This window comes from Nerophis lumbriciformis, linkage group LG03 (assembly GCF_033978685.3).
Source record: "Nerophis lumbriciformis linkage group LG03, RoL_Nlum_v2.1, whole genome shotgun sequence".
In the NCBI taxonomy this organism is placed as follows: Eukaryota; Metazoa; Chordata; class Actinopteri; order Syngnathiformes; family Syngnathidae; genus Nerophis; species Nerophis lumbriciformis.
The window spans coordinates 5,510,773-5,534,000 of record NC_084550.2 but is presented as its reverse complement, the minus strand read 5'-3'; the positions used below and the strand labels follow the sequence as shown (position 1 = coordinate 5,534,000).

The 23,228-nt window shown below is 40.9% G+C and overlaps 1 protein-coding gene across 1 annotated transcript; it reads right to left on the bottom strand.

Moving 5' to 3' along the window:
- Positions 1 to 7,235: 7,235 nt before the first annotated feature.
- LOC133578164 (uncharacterized) lies at positions 7,236 to 15,706 on the bottom strand. Its single transcript, XM_061932370.2, has 2 exons — positions 15,401 to 15,706; positions 7,236 to 9,835 (listed from the first exon to the last, which is right to left on the bottom strand). The coding sequence occupies exons 1-2, from the start codon at positions 15,546 to 15,548 to the stop codon at positions 7,515 to 7,517; spliced, it is 2,469 nt and encodes an 822-aa protein (XP_061788354.1). The 5' UTR covers positions 15,549 to 15,706; the 3' UTR covers positions 7,236 to 7,514.
- Positions 15,707 to 23,228: the final 7,522 nt, after the last annotated feature.

Below are 23,228 nucleotides of genomic sequence, written 5' to 3'. Positions count from 1 at the left end.
ACCAAGAATAGACATTTGAAAGGCAATTTAAAATAAATAAAGAGTGAACAACAGGCTGAATAAGTGTGTAGTATATGATTTTTCCTTTTCGGTGCCATTTTTGTTCAGCTCTTCTCAGTTTTTATAAGTTACCGCCAATGTTGAAATGATCAATTTTCATAGGTACGGAAGTAGTAGCAGGTAGCATCTTATTTTTTCACAATGCGCTTCTGCCATGACCCCCCCCCCCCCCCGCCAAATTTTTATTGGTTGACGTGTGTGTGTGACGATTGCTGATATACGCCTAGTCCGGTGCTCAGCAAACCGCGGCTCTAGAGCCACATGCGGCTCTTGAGTGGCTCCATGGAGCTTTTTAAAAAGTGTATGGAAATGGAAAAAAATGGGGTGAAAAATATGTTTTTTGTTGTAGTATGGTTTCTCTAGGAGGACAAACATGACACAAACCTTCCTAGGTGTTAGAAAGCCACTGTTTAATAAGTTTGGGTTTATGCTTCACTGATGAGAGTATTTGGCGAGCGCCTTTTTGTCCTACTAATTTCAGCGGCCCTTGAACTCACCGTTGTGTGGACCGTGACTCAACAGTTTGTTTACATGTATAACTTTCTCCAACGCTGCCACATAAAGACGTGTTTTATGCCACTCCTTTGTCTCATTTTGTCCACCAAATGTTTTGTACTGTGCGTGAATGCACAAAGGTGAGATTTGTTGATATTATTGACTTGTTAAGGTGTGCTAAGCAGGCATATTTGGTCACTGCATGACTGCAAGTTAATCGATGCTAACATGCTATTTAGGCTAGCTGTATGTACATAATGCATCATTATGCCTTGTTTGTAGGTATATTTGAGCCCATTTAATTTCCTTTACTTATGTTGATTTATATTTGCATGTCTCATGACACATTATCTGTATGTACTATAGGCTGCATTTCTGATGTGCCATGTTGTTCCAGACCACAGCAAACGTTAGCCAGCTTGCAAAGATTGTAATAAATCCATTAGAAGAAGACAGCCTGCCATTTCCTTTAACTTGGACACACACATCTATAACTTTGGCCATTCTAAGACATTTCCAGGAGTTATCTCACCCTCTGAGACGTTTTACCAATGTTTTCCAATGTTATAAAAATGTGTAGAATAAATACTATTACATTTCAAGATTTCTGTCAACGAAGATTTGCATCAGCCTGCGACACATGGTCATTTTGATAGTAGGCTAATATAACGAATTGGCCATGTTGCCATCACTATAACACTTGTATACGTCTTTAAATTTGTTGCGGCTCCAGACAGATAAATTTTTTTTGTATTTTTGGTCCAATATGGCTCTTTCAACATTTTGGGTTGCCGACCCCTGGCCTCGTCTCTTACGTGAATGAGATAAATAATATTATTTGATATTTTACGGTAATGTGTTAATTGCACACATAAATCGCTGCAGAGTATAAATCACACCCCCGGCCAAATTATGAAAAAAACTGTGATTTATAATCCGAAAAATATGGTAAAAACATCCAAGGGTTTTGTGAGATGACCACTGACTGGTGTGAGCTTAGTATGAAGAACAAAAAACGAATGGCAAATGAAAACAACATTGATGTCAGGTCATACTTGCCAACCCTCCCGGATTTTCCGGGAGACTCCCGAAATTCAGCGCCTCTCCCGAAAACCTCCCGGAAGAAATTTTCTCCCGGAATTCAGCCGGAGCTGGAGGCCACGCCCCCTCCAGCTCCATGCGGACCTGAGTCCAGTGTGCGCACACAAGGAGACAAAGCAGAAGAACGAGACCGTAGTCGAAGAGCGCAGGGGAGACACTTCTCCAGGGCCGATGTATGCTCGGGGCAACACCCTTCACCTTACCCGGCAGTGGGTCTCCACAGCAAACGACTTTAGGGTGAATGATGAGTCCAGCGATTAGTTGCAAATCTTGCTTTATTGATTGCTTGCACACAGCCAATCCAACAGAAAACCAACTAGTCCCTCCCCGCACTCACGCTACCGCTCCCTCTCTTCTCTCGCCCACACACTCACTGACGTCACTCACCTCACATGCTGTCACCTATTAAAGGGCCACACACACACACACACACACATACTCTACTCTCATAACACACAGTACAGTTAGTAGAACAACTGTGTTTTCATTACTGTGTATTTGATACGTGCCATTGCCCCGGAATTGTATTGCATTGTACTTTCAAGTACAACAATGAGTAGATGAGTGTTATGTGTGTGTATATGTGTAAATAAATGAACACTGAAATTCAACTATAAAATAAATATAAATATATAGCTAGAATTCACTGAAAGTCAAGTATTTCACACATATATATATATATATATATATATATATATATATATGAAATACTCCAGTTGGTGAATTCTAGCTGTAAATATACTCCTCCCCTCTTAACCACGCCCCCCACCCCAACCACGCCCCCACCCCCGACAACACCCCCCACCTCCCGAAATCGGAGGTCTCAAGGTTGGCAAGTATGTGTCAGGTTCAAACACTGATGACATCTATTGAACAAGACAAGAAGCAAAGAATCAAACAGAGACAGAATTAAATTTGGACTCTATATTGAGGAGAGACGCGGCGACTGTACTCTGTACAGTCTTTCACCACGCTCTGACGAAAAAGGTTTACGTCTCCTCCTTTATTTGGACACTCCCTGTTTACACAACAACATCTGCTTCCAAAGGAATGGGGAGTATGTAAACAGTCATTGTTTTCGGTCACATTAACACAAAAGAAAAAGATGCCTCGGGCTTGGACTGGTCCTGGATTCAGCTTGGGCAAGTCTTGGATCACAATAGATAACCCCCTCCCGTCTCCTCCCATCGTACACAATGGAATTTTCCAAGCCTTTGCTTGGTGCAACAAAGACAGCTCTCATGTGTTCACTGGAAACTCAGAAAACGAAAGTTTTTTGTTAATTCTTCTGAAATACACAAGTGTATATTGTGCTCATTAAAAAAAAGGTTTGTGTTTTGCCAATGTTTGATATCATAAAACTGAAATAAGAACAGGAAAACACCAAAGATTTGTATTTTCCTGATGTAATCGTGCTGAATGAGAAGTAGCGGTGTCCATGCATACAGAGTATATGTTACAATTACATCATTATTAGAAAATTATACTTTGATCCACTGTAGTCAGTGTAAATTCACTGTGGCCTCACAACAAAAACGCACATCCGTTAATGTCTAAGCCGTGAGTGCACGCAAGCATGGGGGCCAAAAAAAAAAGGTATGACAAAGATTAGAATATTTAACAGCAATGTGAAGGCAGTCCCACTCCATTGTACTGGGACATGGAGGACCACTGTAAACACCAAACTAAATCCAGTCATTCGTCAACACCTGTCTGCGACAAATCCTCCAGAGCCACTGGCCCAAAAGATTTTTGGCAAGACACCCTCAAACTGCGTTGGAGATGGATAGGCCATACTCTTCATAAAGCACCCTCAAACATCACAAGGCAGTCCCTCAATTGGAACCCCCCAAGGGAATGCTTGGAGAACTCTTGTAGATGGCCTAGGCCCCAGTAAAGCATACTTGCCAACCTTGAGACCTCCGATTTCGGGAGGTGGGGTGTGGGGGCGTGGTCGGGGTGGGGTGGGGCGTGGTTAAGAGGGGAGGAGTATATTGACAGCTAGAATTCACCAAGTCAAGTATTTCATACATATACAGGTAAAAGCCAGTAAATTAGAATATTTTGAAAAACTTGATTTATTTCAGTAATTGCATTCAAAAGGTGTAACTTGTACATTATATTTATTCATTGCACACAGACTGATGCATTCAAATGTTTATTTCATTTAATTTTGATGATTTGAAGTGGCAACAAATGAAAATCCAAAATTCCGTGTGTCACAAAATTAGAATATTACTTAAGGCTAATACAAAAAAGGGATTTTTAGAAATGTTGGCCAACTGAAAAGTATGAAAATGAAAAATATGAGCATGTACAATACTCAATACTTGGTTGGAGCTCCTTTTGCCTCAATTACTGCGTTAATGCGGCGTGGCATGGAGTCGATGAGTTTCTGGCACTGCTCAGGTGTTATGAGAGCCCAGGTTGCTCTGATAGTGGCCTTCAACTCTTCTGCGTTTTTGGGTCTGGCATTCTGCATCTTCCTTTTCACAATACCCCACAGATTTTCTATGGGGCTAAGGTCAGGGGAGTTGGCGGGCCAATTTAGAACAGAAATACCAAGGTCCGTAAACCAGGCACGGGTAGATTTTGCGCTGTGTGCAGGCGCCAAGTCCTGTTGGAACTTGAAAGCTCCATCTCCATAGAGCAGGTCAGCAGCAGGAAGCATGAAGTGCTCTAAAACTTGCTGGTAGACGGCTGCGTTGACCCTGGATCTCAGGAAACAGAGTGGACCGACACCAGCTGGACTGCTGCTGAGTGGTCCAAAGTCATGTTTTCTGACGAAAGCAAATTTTGCATTTCCTTTGGAAATCGAGGTCCCAGAGTCTGGAGGAAGACAGGAGAGGCACAGGATCCACGTTGCCTGAAGTCTAGTGTAAAGTTTCCACCATCAGTGATGGTTTGGGGTGCCATGTCATCTGCTGGTGTCGGTCCACTCTGTTTCCTGAGATCCAGGGTCAACGCAGCCGTCTACCAGCAAGTTTTAGAGCACTTCATGCTTCCTGCTGCTGACCTGCTCTATGGAGATGGAGATTTCAAGTTCCAACAGGACTTGGCGCCTGCACACAGCGCAAAATCTACCCGTGCCTGGTTTACGGACCATGGTATTTCTGTTCTAAATTGGCCCGCCAACTCCCCTGACCTTAGCCCCATAGAAAATCTGTGGGGTATTGTGAAAAGGAAGATGCAGAATGCCAGACCCAAAAACGCAGAAGAGTTGAAGGCCACTATCAGAGCAACCTGGGCTCTCATAACACCTGAGCAGTGCCAGAAACTCATCGACTCCATGCCACGCCGCATTAACGCAGTAATTGAGGCAAAAGGAGCTCCAACCAAGTATTGAGTATTGTACATGCTCATATTTTTCATTTTCATACTTTTCAGTTGGCCAACATTTCTAAAAATCCCTTTTTTGTATTAGCCTTAAGTAATATTCTAATTTAGTGACACACGGAATTTTGGATTTTCATTTGTTGCCACTTCAAATCATCAAAATTAAATGAAATAAACATTTGAATGCATCAGTCTGTGTGCAATGAATAAATATAATGCACAAGTTACACCTTTTGAATGCAATTACTGAAATAAATCAAGTTTTTCAAAATATTCTAATTTACTGGCTTTTACCTGTGTGTATATATATATATATATATATATATATATATATATATATATATATATATATATATATATATATATATATATATATATATAGGTAGAATTCACTGAAAGTCAAGTATTTCTTATATATATATATCTTAACCACGCCCCCAACCACGCCCCCCACCCCCCGAAATCGGAGGTCTCAAGGTTGGCAAGTATGCATACAATACTAGTACATAGGTCATGAAAAACACGTTTTTTTGTTATTGTCATTGTAAAAGAGCAAAATCACTTACCGGTATATCAGAAAATGATTTTAATAAAACATTTAAATTGTTATGATGTCAGGTTTGGGACAGGTGTGACGCTGGTGTGGCCACAGTGCGCAAGTCTGATGTTGCTCACATGTGCTCCACTGAATGCTCAGGGAGTTTGTGCGTTTGCACACAAACATGGAAAAATTAGATAACATTGGATCTGACCAATCTAAGTCTAAGACTAGATCTGACCAATCCAAGTCTAAAACTAGATCTGACCAATCTTAAATCTATGAGCACGAACTGATGACGCCTACTCCATACCTGCCAACTTTTGAAATCAGAAAAACCTAGTAGCCAGGGTCCAGGGGCCGCAGGCCCCGGTAGGTCCAGGACAAAGTCCTGGTGGGGGGTTCAGGTTGGCCCCCGACGCAAAATGATTATTAGCATTCAGACAGGTTAAAATGTTGCTAAAACCATCACTTTTCTATCAGTCACAGTGACTTTTCAAAACAAAAATATTACAGCAAAAATCATATGGGTTGATTGACATGTTTATTCTGTAAGCTAACTTCAATAGTTTGAAATTATTTTGACAGTCAATGCCAGTTATCCTGTCAACCTTTCACAAGACTTCAATTTGTTAATTGAAAGTATAAACAGTATAAACACTTTTTACAGTAAACAAATGGTAAAACAGTACTAAACAATTCCATTAAAAAAAAAATTGGTGTCATTATTAACTTTCTGTCCAAGCTTGTATAATCTACTGCCTTGTTCAATTGTAAAAAATATTCTGTGCCTAAAATTCGCATTTCTATCACAATTATCATACTGTAAACATGGTAAGCTAACTTCATTACAATTAATAGTCCTGTCAATAGCATGGAATTACAATTCAAATGTAGGTTTTTTTGTAAGCCTTTCAAAAGAATTCAAAATATGAAAAATTCATGAAAATTAATTTAAGCCATCAGACACTTGAAAAGTGGCACATCACATCTCTAATGTAATCATTTTAACTTTTCAACAGAAATAGCACTGCAAAAATATTAAGGACATACTTCTGTATTTTGGTAGTTATGCTGTCAACATTTAACAAGATTTCTTCAACTTGGACTTGAAAGCATAAATAGTATAAACACTTTTAACAGTATAACAGTACTAAACAATTCCAATAGATAACATTGGTGTCATTACCTTTTTGTTTGCTCAATTATTGCCTCCGTAAATAAAACTTCGGCATTTATCACATCCAAAGAATCTGTTTGGGCGACGAAAAACGTTGAAAGTTTTCCACTTGTATCGCTAGCAACGGCATTAGACTTGTGTTTTTTTGTCCCAACGTGGTCTTTTACATCGCTAATTCCTCCGTGTCCGATCGAAAAAATCTTGTCTGCACAAGGTGCAATTCGCGTAGTTTCCACCCTTTTTGGAACGGATAATTATTCCCGGATAGGCTTTTGAATATTCTTCACGGAATGACTGCAGTTTTCTTTTCGGTTTAAGACTCGTTTGCGATTTTTCTCCGGCGGATTCCATGACCGTTCGCTCGTTTGGAAACAATGGCAACTGGTGCCTCGTGCTTGGCAGCGGTGCTATAAATAGCCTCGCGCATGGCATTCGGAATGGCTCGATAGGAAGTTACGGGAAGCAGTGTCGATTGCCATTGTTGGTTCGCGATTTCGTGAATAAAACTTTAAAAAAAAAAAAAAATTTTAATTAATGAAAAACCGTATTTTTATCACTGCAACCGTAACCCGGAATAGGTTGATGAAAACCGTACTAATTACGGGAAAACCGGAGTAGTTGGCAGGTATGCTACTCGGCTGAGCGTCGAAACGTCTTCTAAGAAAAACCAAACAGTCCAGTTGCGATGGATTGAATGCCCAGCGATGACAATGACCTGGATGAATGAGAACATTCATAGACACCTTTAAGCACAAAGTGACCAAGAAAACATTTATTCCCCATTGTGTGTCCGCATGTGTATCATCAAAGTTTCATGCAAGGTAAATGTTTTGTACGAAGTGAACATCTCAAGTGCTTTTCTCCTGCGTGTGTCCTCGTGTGCGAAGTCATGTTTGGTTTTAGAGCAAATCCCTTACCGCAAACTGTGCAACTGAAAGGTTTTTCTCCCGTGTGCGTTCTCATGTGGCCTACCACAGATGCTTTAAGAGAGAAACTTTTGCTGCAAACTGAACAACTAAAGGGTTTTTCGCCTGTATGTGTTCTTATGTGCCGTGTGACTTCAGTCATAGAGGAACATTTTATATCACAAATTGCGCAACTAAACGGCTTTTGTCTTGTGTGTTCACTCATGTGTAATAACCAGGATGCTTTGTTAGTAAATCTTTCATCGCAGATTGAGCACTTACAGGGTTTTTCCCATGTGTGTGTTCTCATGTGTGTTAACATATGTATCTTCTGAGAGAATTTTTTATCACAAACTGAGCAACTGAAGGGTTTTTCTCCCGTGTGCGTTCTCATGTGGGCTACCGCAGTTTTTTTACGAGAGAAACTTTTGTCGCAAACTGAACAACTAAAGGGTTTTTCGCCTGTATGTGTTCTCATGTGCCGTGTGACTTCAGCCTTAGTGGAAAAAATTTTATCACAAACTGAGCAACTAAACGGCTTTGGTCTTGTGTGTTCACTCATGTGTAATAACCAGGATGCTTTGTTAGTGAATCTTTCATCGCAGAGTAAGCATTTAAAGGGTTTTCCCCCTGTGTGTGTTCGCATATGTCGGGTGAAATCGGTCTTTTTAGAAAAGCTTTGATCGCAAAGTGAGCAGGTGGAATGTTCTTCATCAGTCTTCTTTTCAGAGTGTTTGTTGTCAGTGTGAGTCCTCGTCAAATCTTCACAGACCGTATCGCTGCTGAAAGCTTCTTGGCTGTCGTCTCTGTCCTCCTCCTCTTGTTCTGATAGTGGGGCTAAGAAATTGTCTCCTTGTAGTTTGCCTTTGTCATCTTCAGTCTTAACAGAGACAACAGTGGTGAGATCAGCCTCCTCCGACCCTAGAAAGCAGTCTTTTTCCTGAGTGGCCCAGACTTCCCCTTCTTCCTCTTTAACGTTAAGGTGTTGTGGATCCTTCATTTCCGAAGTGGAGTTCTCTCCATGTGGATGAGGTGGAATCAGCTGCTGGACGTCTGCTGGACACAAGTGATGTGAAAACTCAGGTGGTTTGTCATCATGGTCTTCAGTCTTCACAGAGACTACAGTCAGTGGTAACTTGGTGAGATCAGCCTCCTCCGACCCTAGAAAGCAGTCTTTTTCCTGAGTGGCCCAGACTTCCCCTTCTTCCTCTTTAACGTTAAGGTGTTGTGGATCCTTCATTTCCGAAGTGGAGTTCTCTCCATGTGGATGAGGTGGAATCAGCTGCTGGACGTCTGCTGGACACAAGTGATGTGAAAACTCAGGTGGTTTGTCATAATGGTCTTCAGTCTTCACAGAGACTACAGTCAGTGGTAACTTGGTGAGATCAGCCTCCTCCGACCCTAGAAAGCAGTCTTTTTCCTGAGTGGCCCAGACTTCCCCTTCTTCCTCTTTAACGTTAAGGTGTTGTGGATCCCTAATTTCCGAAGTGGAGTTCTCTCCATGTGGATGAGGGGGAATCAGCTGCTGGACGTCTGCTGGACACAAGTGATGTGAAAACTCAGGTGGTTTGTCATCATGGTCTTCAGTCTTCACAGAGACTACAGTCAGTGGTAACTTGGTGAGATCAGCCTCCTCCGACCCTAGAAAGCAGTCTTTTTCCTGAGTGGCCCAGACTTCCCCTTCTTCCTCTTTAACGTTAAGGTGTTGTGGATCCCTAATTTCCGAAGTGGAGTTCTCCCCATGTGGATGAGGTGGAATCAGCTGCTGGACGTCTGCTGGACACAAGTGATGTGAAAACTCAGGTGATTTGTCATAATGGTCTTCAGTCTTCACAGAGACTACAGTCAGTGGTAACTTGGTGAGATCAGCCTCCTCCGACCCTAGAAAGCAGTCTTTTTCCTGAGTGGCCCAGACTTCCCCTTCTTCCTCTTTAACGTTAAGGTGTTGTGGATCCCTAATTTCTGAAGTGGAGTTCTCTCCATGTGGATGAGGTGGAATCAGCTGCTGGACGTCTGCTGGACACAAGTGATGTGAAAACTCAGGTGGTTTGTCATCATGGTCTTCAGTCTTCACAGAGACTACAGTCAGGGTGAGATCAGTCTCCACCAGCCTGAAAATACACTCTTCCTCCCGAGTGATCCAGAGTTCCTCATATTCCTCTTTAATGTGGGGGGGCTGTGGATCCTGCGGCTTAAAAGTGGAGCTCCCCTCTTGGACATCTGCAAGACAAAAACACATTTTAACTCTGACATGTCAAATTGAGTCGTTTCACTGACTGCATCAGTGGAAAAAATATATTACAAGACTATTTTTCAAACGAAATGCATAGATAGATAGATAGATCCACTATGGACTGGACTCTCACTATTATGTTGGATCCACTATGGACTGGACTCTCACACTATTATGTTAGATCCACTATGGACTGGACTCTCACTATTATGTTAGATCCACTATGGACTGGACTCTCAAACTATTATGTTAGATCCACTATGAACTGGACTCTCACACTATTATGTTAGATCCACTATGGACTGGACTCTCACACTATTATGTTAGATCCACTATGGACTGGACTCTCACACTGTTATGTTAGATCCACTATGGACTGGACTCTCACACTATTATGTTAGATCCACTATGGACTGGACTCTCACACTATTATGTTAGATCCACTATGGACTGGACTCTCACACTATTATGTTAGATCCACTATGGACTGGACTCTCACAATATTATGCTAGATCCATAATGGACTGGACTCTCACACTATTATGTTAGATCCACTATGGACTGGACGTTCACACTATTATGTTAAATCCACTACGGACTGGACTCTCACTATTATGTTAGATCCACTATGGACTGGACTCTCACACTATTATGTTAAATCCACTACGGACTGGACTCTCACTATTATGTTAGATCCACTATGGACTGGACTCTCACACTATTATGTTAGATCCACTATGGACTGGACTCTCACAATATTATGTTAGATCCACTATGGACTGGACTCTCACACTATTATGTTAGATCCACTATGGACTGGACTCTCACACTATTATGTTAGATCCACTATGGACTGGACTCTCACACTATTACCGGTATGTTAGATCCACTATGGACTGGACTCTCTCACTATTATGTTAGATCCACTATGGACTGGACTCTCTCACTATTATGTTAGATCCACTATGGACTGGACTCTCACACTATTATGTTAGATCCACTATGGACTAGACTCTCAAACTATTATGTTAGATCCACTATGAACTGGACTCTCACACTATTATGTTAGATCCACTATGGACTGGACTCTCACACTATTATGTTAGATCCACTATGGACTGGACTCTCACACTATTATGTTAGATCCACTATGGACTGGACTCTCTCACTATTATGTTAGATCCACTATGGACTGGACTCTCTCACTATTATGTTAGATCCACTATGGACTGGACTCTCACACTATTATGTTAGATCCACTATGGACTGGACTCTCAAACTATTATGTTAGATCCACTATGAACTGGACTCTCACACTATTATGTTAGATCCACTATGGACTGGACTCTCACACTGTTATGTTAGATCCACTATGGACTGGACTCTCACACTATTATGTTAGATCCACTATGGACTGGACTCTCACACTATTATGTTAGATCCACTATGGACTGGACTCTCACACTATTCTGTTAGATCCACTATGGACTGGACTATCACTATTATGTTAGATCCACTATGGACTGGACTCTCACTATTATGTTAGATCCACTATGGACTGGACTCTCACACTATTATGTTAGATCCACTATGGACTGGACGTTCACACTATTATGTTAAATCCACTACGGACTGGACTCTCACTATTATGTTAGATCCACTATGGACTGGACTCTCACACTATTATGTTAAATCCACTACGGACTGGACTCTCACTATTATGTTAGATCCACTATGGACTGGACTCTCACACTATTATGTTAGATCCACTATGGACTGGACTCTCACAATATTATGTTAGATCCACTATGGACTGGACTCTCACACTATTATGTTAGATCCACTATGGACTGGACTCTCACACTATTATGTTAGATCCACTATGGACTGGACTCTCTCACTATTATGTTAGATCCACTATGGACTGGACTCTCACACTATTATGTTAGATCCACTATGGACTAGACTCTCACAATATTAACTAGATCCACTCGACGTCCATTGCACCGGTCGCCCAGGGGGGGTGCCCACATCTGCGGTCCTCTCCAAGGTTTCTCATTGTCCCATTGGGTTGAGTTTTTCCTTGCCCTGATGTGGGATCTGAGTCATTTCCAATGTTTACTTTGCTTTTATTGTGGCAATCATAGACATCTTATCAGTAGACGCAGCATTGGCTGCTGTGACGCGAGAAATTCGGCCACCATCTTGAAGTGGTGATGAGGAGCCGGCGAGCAGCCTAAACTGACAGTTGACAGGTAGAAAACAAAGTTGGTGATCAGCGTTTTCCTGCTCAAATGAGCAGACTGTTGAAAATAGGAATCGGGGGATTACTTTTCACAAGTAAGATTTAACATTAACGTACTATTGGTGGTATTTTGTGAAAAGAATATTACCGAAGAGTTGAGAAGGAGCAAAGATCTTCAATAGTACTGAAATCCTAGCCGCTAGCAAATTAGAATTGCTTGTCAATGAAATGAATTACATTTAAAAATGTCATACTTGAATAACATAAAGTTGAAATAAATGATGGAGATAAAGATTGTAAAAGCCAACAGGGGTAAAAGTTAGGACCACAGTCCAGATTGTGTAGGGGGGGATAATGTATGTTAGCTAACTAGAAAATCAGATATTCAAATACTAACATTGTTGGGTAAGACAGAATTTCGTTTTATTCTGAATCCAGTGAAACAGATTGGTGGTTTTAGCTGATATAAATACTTGCAGGTGTTTATATATGTTTAAGTATTTGGCAGACGCTTTTATCCAAAGCGACATACATCAAAAAATACATATAAAACAATCACTGTAAACATGATCACTTAAGGGAAGAATGTAATACAAAATATCAATACAAAGTGTCAAGACAGAATAAGTTTTGATCTCGGACGTCTGGTCACTTAAAGCATATAAGAATATTCTATAACTGTTAAGCAAACTATGAATAATAAAACATGTGTCCTTTATCATAGCTACACGTAGTCACATTATGAAAATGTGTAAAACCCTGAAGGCAAACCTAGGATGTTTTAAGATTATAAGAAACTGCTTAACTCTCAGCTGTGCTTTTACTTTGATGAATTCAATGATTCTTTCACACATATCTTATGGCTTAACTACATGGTCCCAGGCACACCAGTTATCAATCAAGACCATTGAGTGTCTTTATAACCGCGCCTTGAAAGTCCGAGACAAGAACAGTATACGATATCATCATTGCCAAATTTTAACCAAATACAGTATTTTAAGTTTTACCAATGTTATTTTGTTACACACAGTCAAACTGTTTTGTAAATGCTTGGATAACTCTGCTCCCCAATTAATCTGCAAGGCAATTACAAGACTGCAAAGTGGTACCAGATCTACCACCAGAGCAATGTCAATAGGCAACTGTTAAGTTCCATTCCGTAGAACATCTTTTGCCCAGACTGCCTTTTCAATAAAAGGACCACAACTATGGAACTCTTTACCTGACACTTTGAAATGTATACCTGCACTTGTCACTTTCAAAAAACAAACAAAATTAAGACTAGTTGAGCAGCAATCGTGTTCCAATGTTTAGTTTTTACTATTTTTTTTTATCTAGTCTGCACGGTGGCAGAGGGGTTAGTGCATCTGCCTCACAATACGAAGGTCCTGAGTAGTCTTGGGATCTTTCTGTGTGGAGTTTGCATGTCCTCCCTGTGACTGCGTGGGTTCCCTCCGGGTACTCCGGCTTCCTCCCACCTCCAAAGACATGCACCTGGGGATAAGTTGATTGGCAACACTAAATTGGCCCTAGTGTGTGGATGTGAGTGTGAATGTTGTCTGTCTATCTGTGTTGGCCCTGCGATGAGGTGGCGACTTGTCCAGGGTGTACCCCGCCTTGCGCCCGATTGTAGCTGAGATAGGCTCCAGCGCCCCCCCGCGACCCCAAAGGGAATAAGCGGTAGAAAATGGATGGATGGATGGATGGGCTTTTATCTACCGTATTTTCCGCACTATTAGCCGCACCTAAAAACCACAAATTTACTCAAAAGCTGACAGTGCGGCTTATAACCCGGTGCGCTTTATATATGGATTAATATTAAGATTCATTTTCATAAAGTTTAGGTCTCGCAACTACGGTAAACAGCCGCCATCTTTTTTCCCCGTAGAAGAGGAAGCGCTTCTTCTTCTACGGCAAGCAACCACTAAGGTAAGCACCCGCCCCCATAGAAGAGGAAGCACTTCTTCTTCTACTGCAAGCAACCACCCGCCCCCGTAGAAGAAGAAGAAGCGCGCGGATATTACGTTTCATTTCCTTTGTGTGTTTACATCTGTAAAGACCACAAAATGGCTCCTACTAAGCGACAGGTTTCCGGTTCATGAAAAGACGCAATCTCTCCATCCGCACACGGACTACTATTTCACAGCAACTGCCTAAAGACTTTCAAGAAAAGCTGGCTACTTTCCGTGCATATTGTAAAAACAAGATAGCTGAAAAAAAGATCCGGCCAGAGAACATTATCAACATGGACGAGGTTCCACTGACTTTTGATATTCCTGTGAACCGCACTGTGGATACAACGGGAGCACGTACGGTGAATATTCGCACCACAGGGAATGAGAAGTCATCCTTCACTGTGGTTCTAGCTTGCCATGCTAATGGCCAGAAACTTCCACCCATGGTGATATTCAAAAGGAAGACCTTGCCAAAAGAGACCTTTCCAGCCGGCGTCATCATAAAAGCTAACTCGAAGGGATGGATGGATGAAGAAAAGATGAGCGAGTGGTTAAGGGAAGTTTACGCGAAGAGGCCGGGTGGCTTTTTTCACGCAGCTCCGTCCATGTTGATATACGACTCCATGCGCGCCCACATCACGCTGGTTTTTAATATATTATTAAAGTTTGACTGACCCATCTGACTGTTTTTTTTACATTCCCTTTAGCGCAGTTAGATGCGGCTTATAACACGGGGCGGCTTATAGGTGGACAAAGTTTTGAAATATGCCGTTCATTGAAGGCGCGGCTTATAACCCAGGGCGCCTTATGGTGCGGAAAATACGGTAGTTTGCACTTTGTCTGTATTATTTCTATTATCATTATTATCGACTCATTTTTACCTTATTCTTTTTATTTTCCTATTTTAATGATGTTGGATCTGTGTTGTTGTTATTGGGGACAAGTGTTGTAAATTAGCTTTGGCTACAAACACTATGATGCATACATTGGATAACTGTTTCAGATGTCTATGTTTTTTGTATCTGTCCCTATTTCAAATAAACCTTTATATATATATATATATGCCAAAAAGCACGTGAAAATCAGTGGTATTCAGTGAGGTAAGATGAATTAAATGCGCTGACAGTTCATTGCTCCTGCCAAATGAATTGCACTGAATGGAGCGGATCACCACTCCAAGATGGCGGCCCCGCGTCTCGTCAGTAGCATACACGTGTACATTGGCCGCCATCTTGGATTATATATTTCCACTGTGGTACGAGAGCGTTTTTAAATCTATTTCATGTTGTCTCCCGGGCTCTGTATTTTTTTAGCGAGTGACGCAACATTACGTGACGGTGACGTAAACAAACCTTTATCGCGGATCACGTTTGGAGTCTCGCTAACAGCGTCCAGTTGTTGTCGTTGCAGCGTGTTCTCCTCTCTCGTTCGAGCAAGTTCTTCCTCGTACGACGTGATCGTTGTCTCAAACATCTCGAATATTTCATCAGCCGCCGCCATGAGCCGCTCCCTCACAAACTGTTTGATGAACGATATTTCGATGACGTCTTTCCCGGCGGTTAAAAACAAACACAACAGGGCGCGTTTGGTCTTCTCGGGTGCTATCGCTAATTTTCGTTTTTTTCTTCTTCGACGGAGGATTTGCCACAGCCATGTCAATGACGTCACACTGCTGCCACCCCGTGGTCGTAATGAATACGGCACATGTTGTGCAAAAACAGACTTCTGAGGCTTTTTGTGCAGAACAGCGTGAAATAAAAAATGTTGCAATATTAATAATTCAATTAAAATGTATTTATTTAATCAAATATAGTAAGTTTGATTGCCAGCACACGTGTGACGCTAATGAGGACAATTGCTCTATAGAAAATAATCTATGGAACATTTTTTGGGGCATTGCAGCCTTACTTAGTTAATGTAATAAAAAATAGAGAAATCAACACGGGGACGGCGTGGCGCAGTTATGAGAGTGGCCGTGCCAGCAACCTGAGGGTTCCTGGTTCGATCCCCACCTTCTACCAACCTCGTCACGTCCGTTGTGTCCTTAAGGCAAGACACTTCACCCTTGCTCCTGATGGGTCGTGGTTAGTGTGTGAATGTGTGTGTGAATGAGGAAATAGTGTAACGCGCTTTGAGTACCTTGAAGGTAGAAAAGCGCTGTACAAATGATGGAACAATGTGCAAACGTTGTTTTTTTTTAAACTTGCAATGTAATTAGAATCACATTTTTATTTATCCAAGAATAAAGCTGACAGTTTTTGCGAGAGAATGTCAAAAATTCAAATAAAGCATACTTGCCAACCCTCCCGAATTTTCCGGGAGACTCCCGAAATTCAGCACCTCTCCCGTAAACCTCCCGGGACAAATATTCTCCCGAAAATCTCCCGATTTTCAGCCGGAGCTGGAGGCCACGCCCCCTCCAGCTCCATGCGGACCTGAGTGAGGACAGCCTTTTTTTCACAACGGGAGGACAACAGGGTGACAAGAAATAAATCATCCGGATGAGAGATAAATTGTATTATTATGTTTATCTTACCTAAAAAATAAATATATTTATTAATTAAAAAAAAGAAAAAACCAAATATATTTTTACTATATTTTGCTAAAAACAACAAAATTAATTGTATTTTTATTTGTATTTTTTCTGACTCCTTATTACATCCAGGCATTAGAATTATACATTAAAATAAACATATTTGAAATAATTAATTTTTAAATCATCATAATAATTCATTTAAAATGATCATATTTAATTATTAAAATAATTGCTTGTTTATCAACAACTTTAGCATTTTATTCATTACATTTTGAAGCTCTCAGAAGCCAAGTTATGTTATATTCCTTAATATTTATTTATGCAAGTTTGAAGTATCAATTATCTAAACACAGTTTTGTTTGCATATTTTCAGGATGTATATATATATATATATATATATATATATATATATATATATATATATATATATATATATATATATATATACAGTGTTGGGTTAGTTACTGAAAACCAGTAACTAGTTACAGTTACTAGTTACTTTATTTCAAAAGTAACTGAGTTACTAACTCAGTTACTTACACCAAAAAGTAATGCGTTACTGTGAAAAGTAACTATTTAGTTACTTATTTTTTTCTCCTTTTTTTAAGGCTCCCATTAATGTCCTTTTAGCCTTCGTTTCAGTACTGTTATTGCACTGGAGAATAATACAATGTGTTGATCAACTTGACATGCATTTGCATCACTGAACTCTGCTAAGCAATGTGCTCTACATACAACACACAAAGATATGTTTCAAAGGGCCAATTTATTTCAGGCCACAACAAATTGACAAAACTATTTTAAATAGCTGCAACATAACATACATAAGTAACAAACCGCATAATAACAACATAGCTGTAAAGCTGGCTTCACCCAAGGAAGGCACACATGACATACACAAAGCCTAATCAGGCATTTTTTTTCTCTCAAGGAATTGTGAAATAAAATCATGTATTCAGGAGATCAACACTGTAGTGAAGCCCAGAAGACTCTACACATTTCCCCAGTTTTAGTTTAGAGAAAATGAAAGATTGGCCTGGCCCACTAGCATCCCTCTTTATGTTTGTGAACTTTATAGTCTATACATTTAGAGTGATGTGATAATCAAACACCCTAGAAGTCTAGAATGAAATAGTATATAAGAGAATTGACAGTGTGTACCTTCAATGATGAGCAGAGGCAGAGTTTGGAGTGTTTTCTTTAGCTCGCTTTCCATGTTTATGTACTCACTGTCCAGGTACTTGGAACATGTTTTCTGTGCCATTTGTTGTTTGATGCCGGTATCATGCTATTTAGCTGCCAGAAAACGTGTGACTTCACTGTAGAAATAGCCTGCATGTCTTCTAGCACATACGCTGCAATGGCTCTATCAATGTTGTCCTGGCTAGCAGTCCCTCCGTTAAAATCCTTAGGTGGAGGTGAAGTGGCATCGGAGTCTGTGTCTCTCTTTACTAGCTTCGTCAAAGCATGTTGCTTATGTGGCGTGGCGAAGTTGGGAGAGTGGCCGTGCCAGCAATCTGAGGGTTACTGGTTCAATCCCCACCTTCTACCATCCTAGTCACGTCCGTTGTGTCCTTGAGCAAGACACTTCACCCTTGCTCCTGATGGGTCCTGGTTAGTGCCTTGCATGGCAGCTCCCGCCATCAGTATGTGAATGTGTGTGTGAATGGGTGAATGTGGAAATAGTGTCAAAGCGCTTTGAGTTCCTGAAAAAGGTAGAAAAGCGCTATACAAGTATAACCCATTTACATTTATGTAGCTGTTTCAGCAGATTTGAATTGCTGTTTTGGGCAGTATTCCTGGGTGCGGTCACTGTTGCTACTCACTGCTCCCCTCACCTCCCAGGGGGTGATCAAGGGTGATGGGTCAAATGCAGAGAATAATTTCACCACACCTAGTGTGTGTGTGACAATCATTGTCACTTTAACTTTAAGTAGATGGGATCTTTGATCCAAGACACAACTTACATTTAACTAAAATGTTCTTTTCTTTGTGCTCGACAAAAGAAAAGTAGTGACAATGTCTCCATGTAACTCGACTTCTGGCTTCGCCATGATGTCTTTTTAGTTGTTATGAGAGTAGCGTGTGTGCGTGTGTGTGTGTGTGTGTGTGGGGCCCTTTAAGATATGACAGCATGTGAGGTGAGTGACGTCAGTGAGTGAGTGGGCGAGAGAGGTGAGGGAGCGCAACAGTGGATGCGTGCAGGTGCTCTAGCTTGGTGGATGGCTGCGTGCAAGACACCAATAAAGTCACAAAATTGCAACAAACCGCCGGCCTCGTCATTCACCCTCGAGTCCGGAGCTGTAAAGACCCACTGCCGGGTAAAGTGAAGGGTGTTAGCCCCGAAGTACATAGGCCCTGGAGGAACGTCTCCCCTGCGCTCCGCTCCTCGGTCGAGGAAAGCACGCCTTTTCTTTTCCTTGTGAGACAGAAGGACGACACTTCTTCTGTTTCTAGCCGATACTACATTAAAAAATAACGTAAAATAACGCAGTAATGCATCATGTAGTAACGGTAACTGAGTTACTGGATATAAAAAAATAACGCGTTAGATTACTAGTTACCGCCGAAACTAACGGCGTTACAGTAACGCGTTACTTAGTAACGCGTTAGTCCCAACACTGTATATATATATATATATATATACACACAGGTAAAAGCCAGTAAATTAGAATATTTTGAAAAACTAGATTTATTTCAGTAATTGCATTCAAAAGGTGTAACTTGTACATTATATTTATTCATTGCACACAGACTGATGCATTCAAATGTTTATTTCATTTAATTTTGATGATTTGAAGTGGCAACAAATGAAAATCCAAAATTCCGTGTGTCACAAAATTAGAATATTGTGTAAGGGTTAAATTTGGATGGTGCCACAAACTAATCAGCTGATTAACTCAAAACACCTGCAAAGGGCTTTAAATGGTCTCTCAGTCCAGTTCTGAAGCCTACACAAACATGGGGAAGACTTCAGATTTGACAGCTGTCCAAAAGGCAACCATCGACACATTGCACAAGGAGGGAAAGACACAAAAGGTTATTGCTGAAGAGGCTGGCTGTTCTCAGAGCTCTGTGTCCAAACACATTAATGGAGAGGCAAAGGGAAGGAAAAACTGTGGTCAGAAAAAGTGTACAAGCGATAGGGATCACCGCGCCCTGGTCAAGATTGTGAAAAAAAAAAACATTCAAAAATGTGGGGGAGATTCAGAAGGAGTGGACAGCTGCTGGAGTCAGTGCTTCAAGATCCACCACCAAGAGACGCTTGAAAGACATGGGTTTCAACTGCCGCATACCTCGTGTCAAGCCACTGTTGACCAAGAAACAGCGCGAAAAGCGTCTCACCTGGGCTAAGGAAAAAAAGAGCTGGACTGCTGCTGAGTGGTCCAAAGTCATGTTTTCTGACGAAAGCAAATTTTGCATTTACTTTGGAAATCGAGGTCCCAGAGTCTGGAGGAAGACAGGAGAGGCACAGGATCCACGGTGCCTGAAGTCTAGTGTAAAGTTTCCACCATCAGTGATGGTTTGGGGTGCCATGTCATCTGCTGGTGTCGGTCCACTCTGTTTCCTGAGATCCAGGGTCAACGCAGCCGTCTACCAGCAAGTTTTAGAGCACTTCATGCTTCCTGCTGCTGACCTGCTCTATGGAGATGGAGATTTCAAGTTCCAACAGGACTTGGCGCCTGCACACAGCGCAAAATCTACCCGTGCCTGGTTTACGGACCATGGTATTTCTGTTCTAAATTGGCCCGCCAACTCCCCTGACCTTAGCCCCATAGAAAATCTGTGGGGTATTGTGAAAAGGAAGATGCAGAATGCCAGACCCAAAAACGCAGAAGAGTTGAAGGCCACTATCAGAGCAACCTGGGCTCTCATAACACCTGAGCAGTGCCAGAAACTCATCGACTCCATGCCACGCCGCATTAACGCAGTAATTGAGGCAAAAGGAGCTCCAACCAAGTATTGAGTATTGTACATGCTCATATTTTTCATTTTCATACTTTTCAGTTGGCCAACATTTCTAAAAATCCCTTTTTTGTATTCGCCTTAAGTAATATTCTAATTTTGTGACACACGGAATTTTGGATTTTCATTTGTTGCCACTTCAAATCATCAAAATTAAATGAAATAAACATTTGAATGCATCAGTCTGTGTGCAATGAATAAATATAATGTACAAGTTACACCTTTTGAATGCAATTACTGAAATAAATCAAGTTTTTCAAAATATTCTAATTTACTGGCTTTTACCTGTATATATATATATATATATATATATATATATATATATATATATATATATATATATATATATATATATATATATATATATATATATATATATGTATGTATGAAATACTTGACTTGGTGAATTCTAGCTGTCAATATACTCCTCCCCTCTTAACCAGGCCCCCAACCACGCTCTGCCCACCCCCGACCACGCTCCCACCCCCCACCTCCCGAAATCGGAGGTCTCAAGGTTGGCAAGTATGAAATAAAGAGATGCTACTTCAGTAACTAGTCTACGTAAACAAAGGTTTTATCATCAAAATGAGTCATACCTTTTGCGAAATAACCACTTTACTAATTAATGACAAATATCCGTTTTTCCTTGCAAGTCTCCAGCTTTTTTCCTCATCAACATTTGGTCAAAATAATGTTTTTTCTAGCAAAAGTATGCCTTCACTTTCATAAAATGCATACTGAGCCCAATATGGAATACATATATAATTATATGTCATCTTTTTTTAAGCATTTTAGCTTCATACCAGTAATATTATGACTTTTTCCTACAATGTGTTAGAAAGTGTTTTATTTTAATTTCATTCTGACGCGGTTTTAAGACGTTAGGTTTCCTGTGCTCTTATTTTGGCGATCTAGTCTGGGACGTCATTTCCTGTTTGTAGTGTTTTCTGTATAATATGGGCTCTTGGGTGATGGTGTAAACAGCATCGTGTGCGTTCCTGACTAAAATGTAAGTATTCGTCGAATATAGCACGGTTATTGATGCTAAAATGCCTATAATGTGTTGGACGCAGCCTTAACCGAGTGTTAGTTTGCAACAATGTTTCTGCATGACGGTATAATTCGCCAGCTCAACTTTCGCCCTGTTAATGGTGACATACATCTTGTTACACTGTAGTTACCCCATCCTGCCACTAGAGGGCGACATCGACCATGTTTAAAGCACTGTCTAAATCAGGGGTGTCCAAACTTTTTCCACTTTTTCATTTTCAAACCCTAACAAAATATATGTTTTATTTTGTTTGTTTTTACATTTAGGGCTCCCGTGGACCATAAAGGGTTTAAGTCATTAAAATATTAAAAACAAGTCAAATTATTATTTTTATTTTTTATTCAACACTTACAGTAAATCTCTACAGTATATCAACTTCAGGTTGATATAAAGTTAAAAAAAAAAAAAAAAAGGTTTTATGCCTTTTCTGTCAAAGACAACTTTGTTTTTTATAATAAAACTGAAACATACAGTATTTCCCCCACTGCCCAAAACATTCAGAAAGCAATGTTTGATGTTAAGTACTTAGAGCATACTTGCCAACCTTGAGACCTCCGATTTCGGGAGGTGGGGGGTGGGGGCGTGGTCGGGTCGGGGCGGGGCGTGGTTGGGGGCGTGGTTAAGAGGGGAGGAGTATATTGACAGCTAGAATTCACCAAGTCAAGTATTTCATACATACAGGTAAAAGCCAGTAAATTAGAATATTTTGAAAAACTTGATTTATTTCAGTAATTGCATTCAAAAGGTGTAACTTGTACATTATATTTATTCATTGCACACAGACTGATGCATTCAAATGTTTATTTCATTTAATTTTGATGATTTGAAGTGGCAACAAATGAAAATCCAAAATTCCGTGTGTCACAAAATTAGAATATTACTTAAGGCTAATACAAAAAAGGGATTTTTAGAAATGTTGGCCAACTGAAAAGTATGAAAATGAAAAATATGAGCATGTACAATACTCAATACTTGGTTGGAGCTCCTTTTGCCTCAATTACTGCGTTAATGCGGCGTGGCATGGAGTCGATGAGTTTCTGGCACTGCTCAGGTGTTATGAGAGCCCAGGTTGCTCTGATAGTGGCCTTCAACTCTTCTGCGTTTTTGGGTCTGGCATTCTGCATCTTCCTTTTCACAATACCCCACAGATTTTCTATGGGGCTAAGGTCAGGGGAGTTGGCGGGCCAATTTAGAACAGAAATACCATGGTCCGTAAACCAGGCACGGGTAGATTTTGCGCTGTGTGCAGGCGCCAAGTCCTGTTGGAACTTGAAATCTCCATCTCCATAGAGCAGGTCAGCAGCAGGAAGCATGAAGTGCTCTAAAACTTGCTGGTAGACGGCTGCGTTGACCCTGGATCTCAGGAAACAGATTTGACCAAAACCATCACTGATGGTTTGGGTTGGTTTGGTTTGCATTTCCTTTGGAAATCGAGGTCCCAGAGTCTGGAGGAAGACAGGAGAGGCACCGGATCCACGTTGCCTGAAGTCTAGTGTAAAGTTTCCACCATCAGTGATGGTTTGGGGTGCCATGTCATCTGCTGGTGTCTGTCCACTCTGTTTCCTGAGATCCAGGGTCAACGCAGCCGTCTACCAGCAAGTTTTAGAGCACTTCATGCTTCCTGCTG

What these genes read in the sequence shown, in the direction of transcription:
- LOC133578164 (XM_061932370.2), bottom strand. Translation starts at nt 15,548, where the DNA reads ATGGCGGCGGCTGATGAAATATTCGAGATGTTTGAGACAACGATCACG. An exon ending in AAACGTGATCCGCGATAAAG is followed by an intron (nt 9,836 to 15,400) that starts GTTTGTTTACGT and finishes TTTGTCTTGCAG; the next exon opens with ATGTCCAAGAGGGGAGCTCC.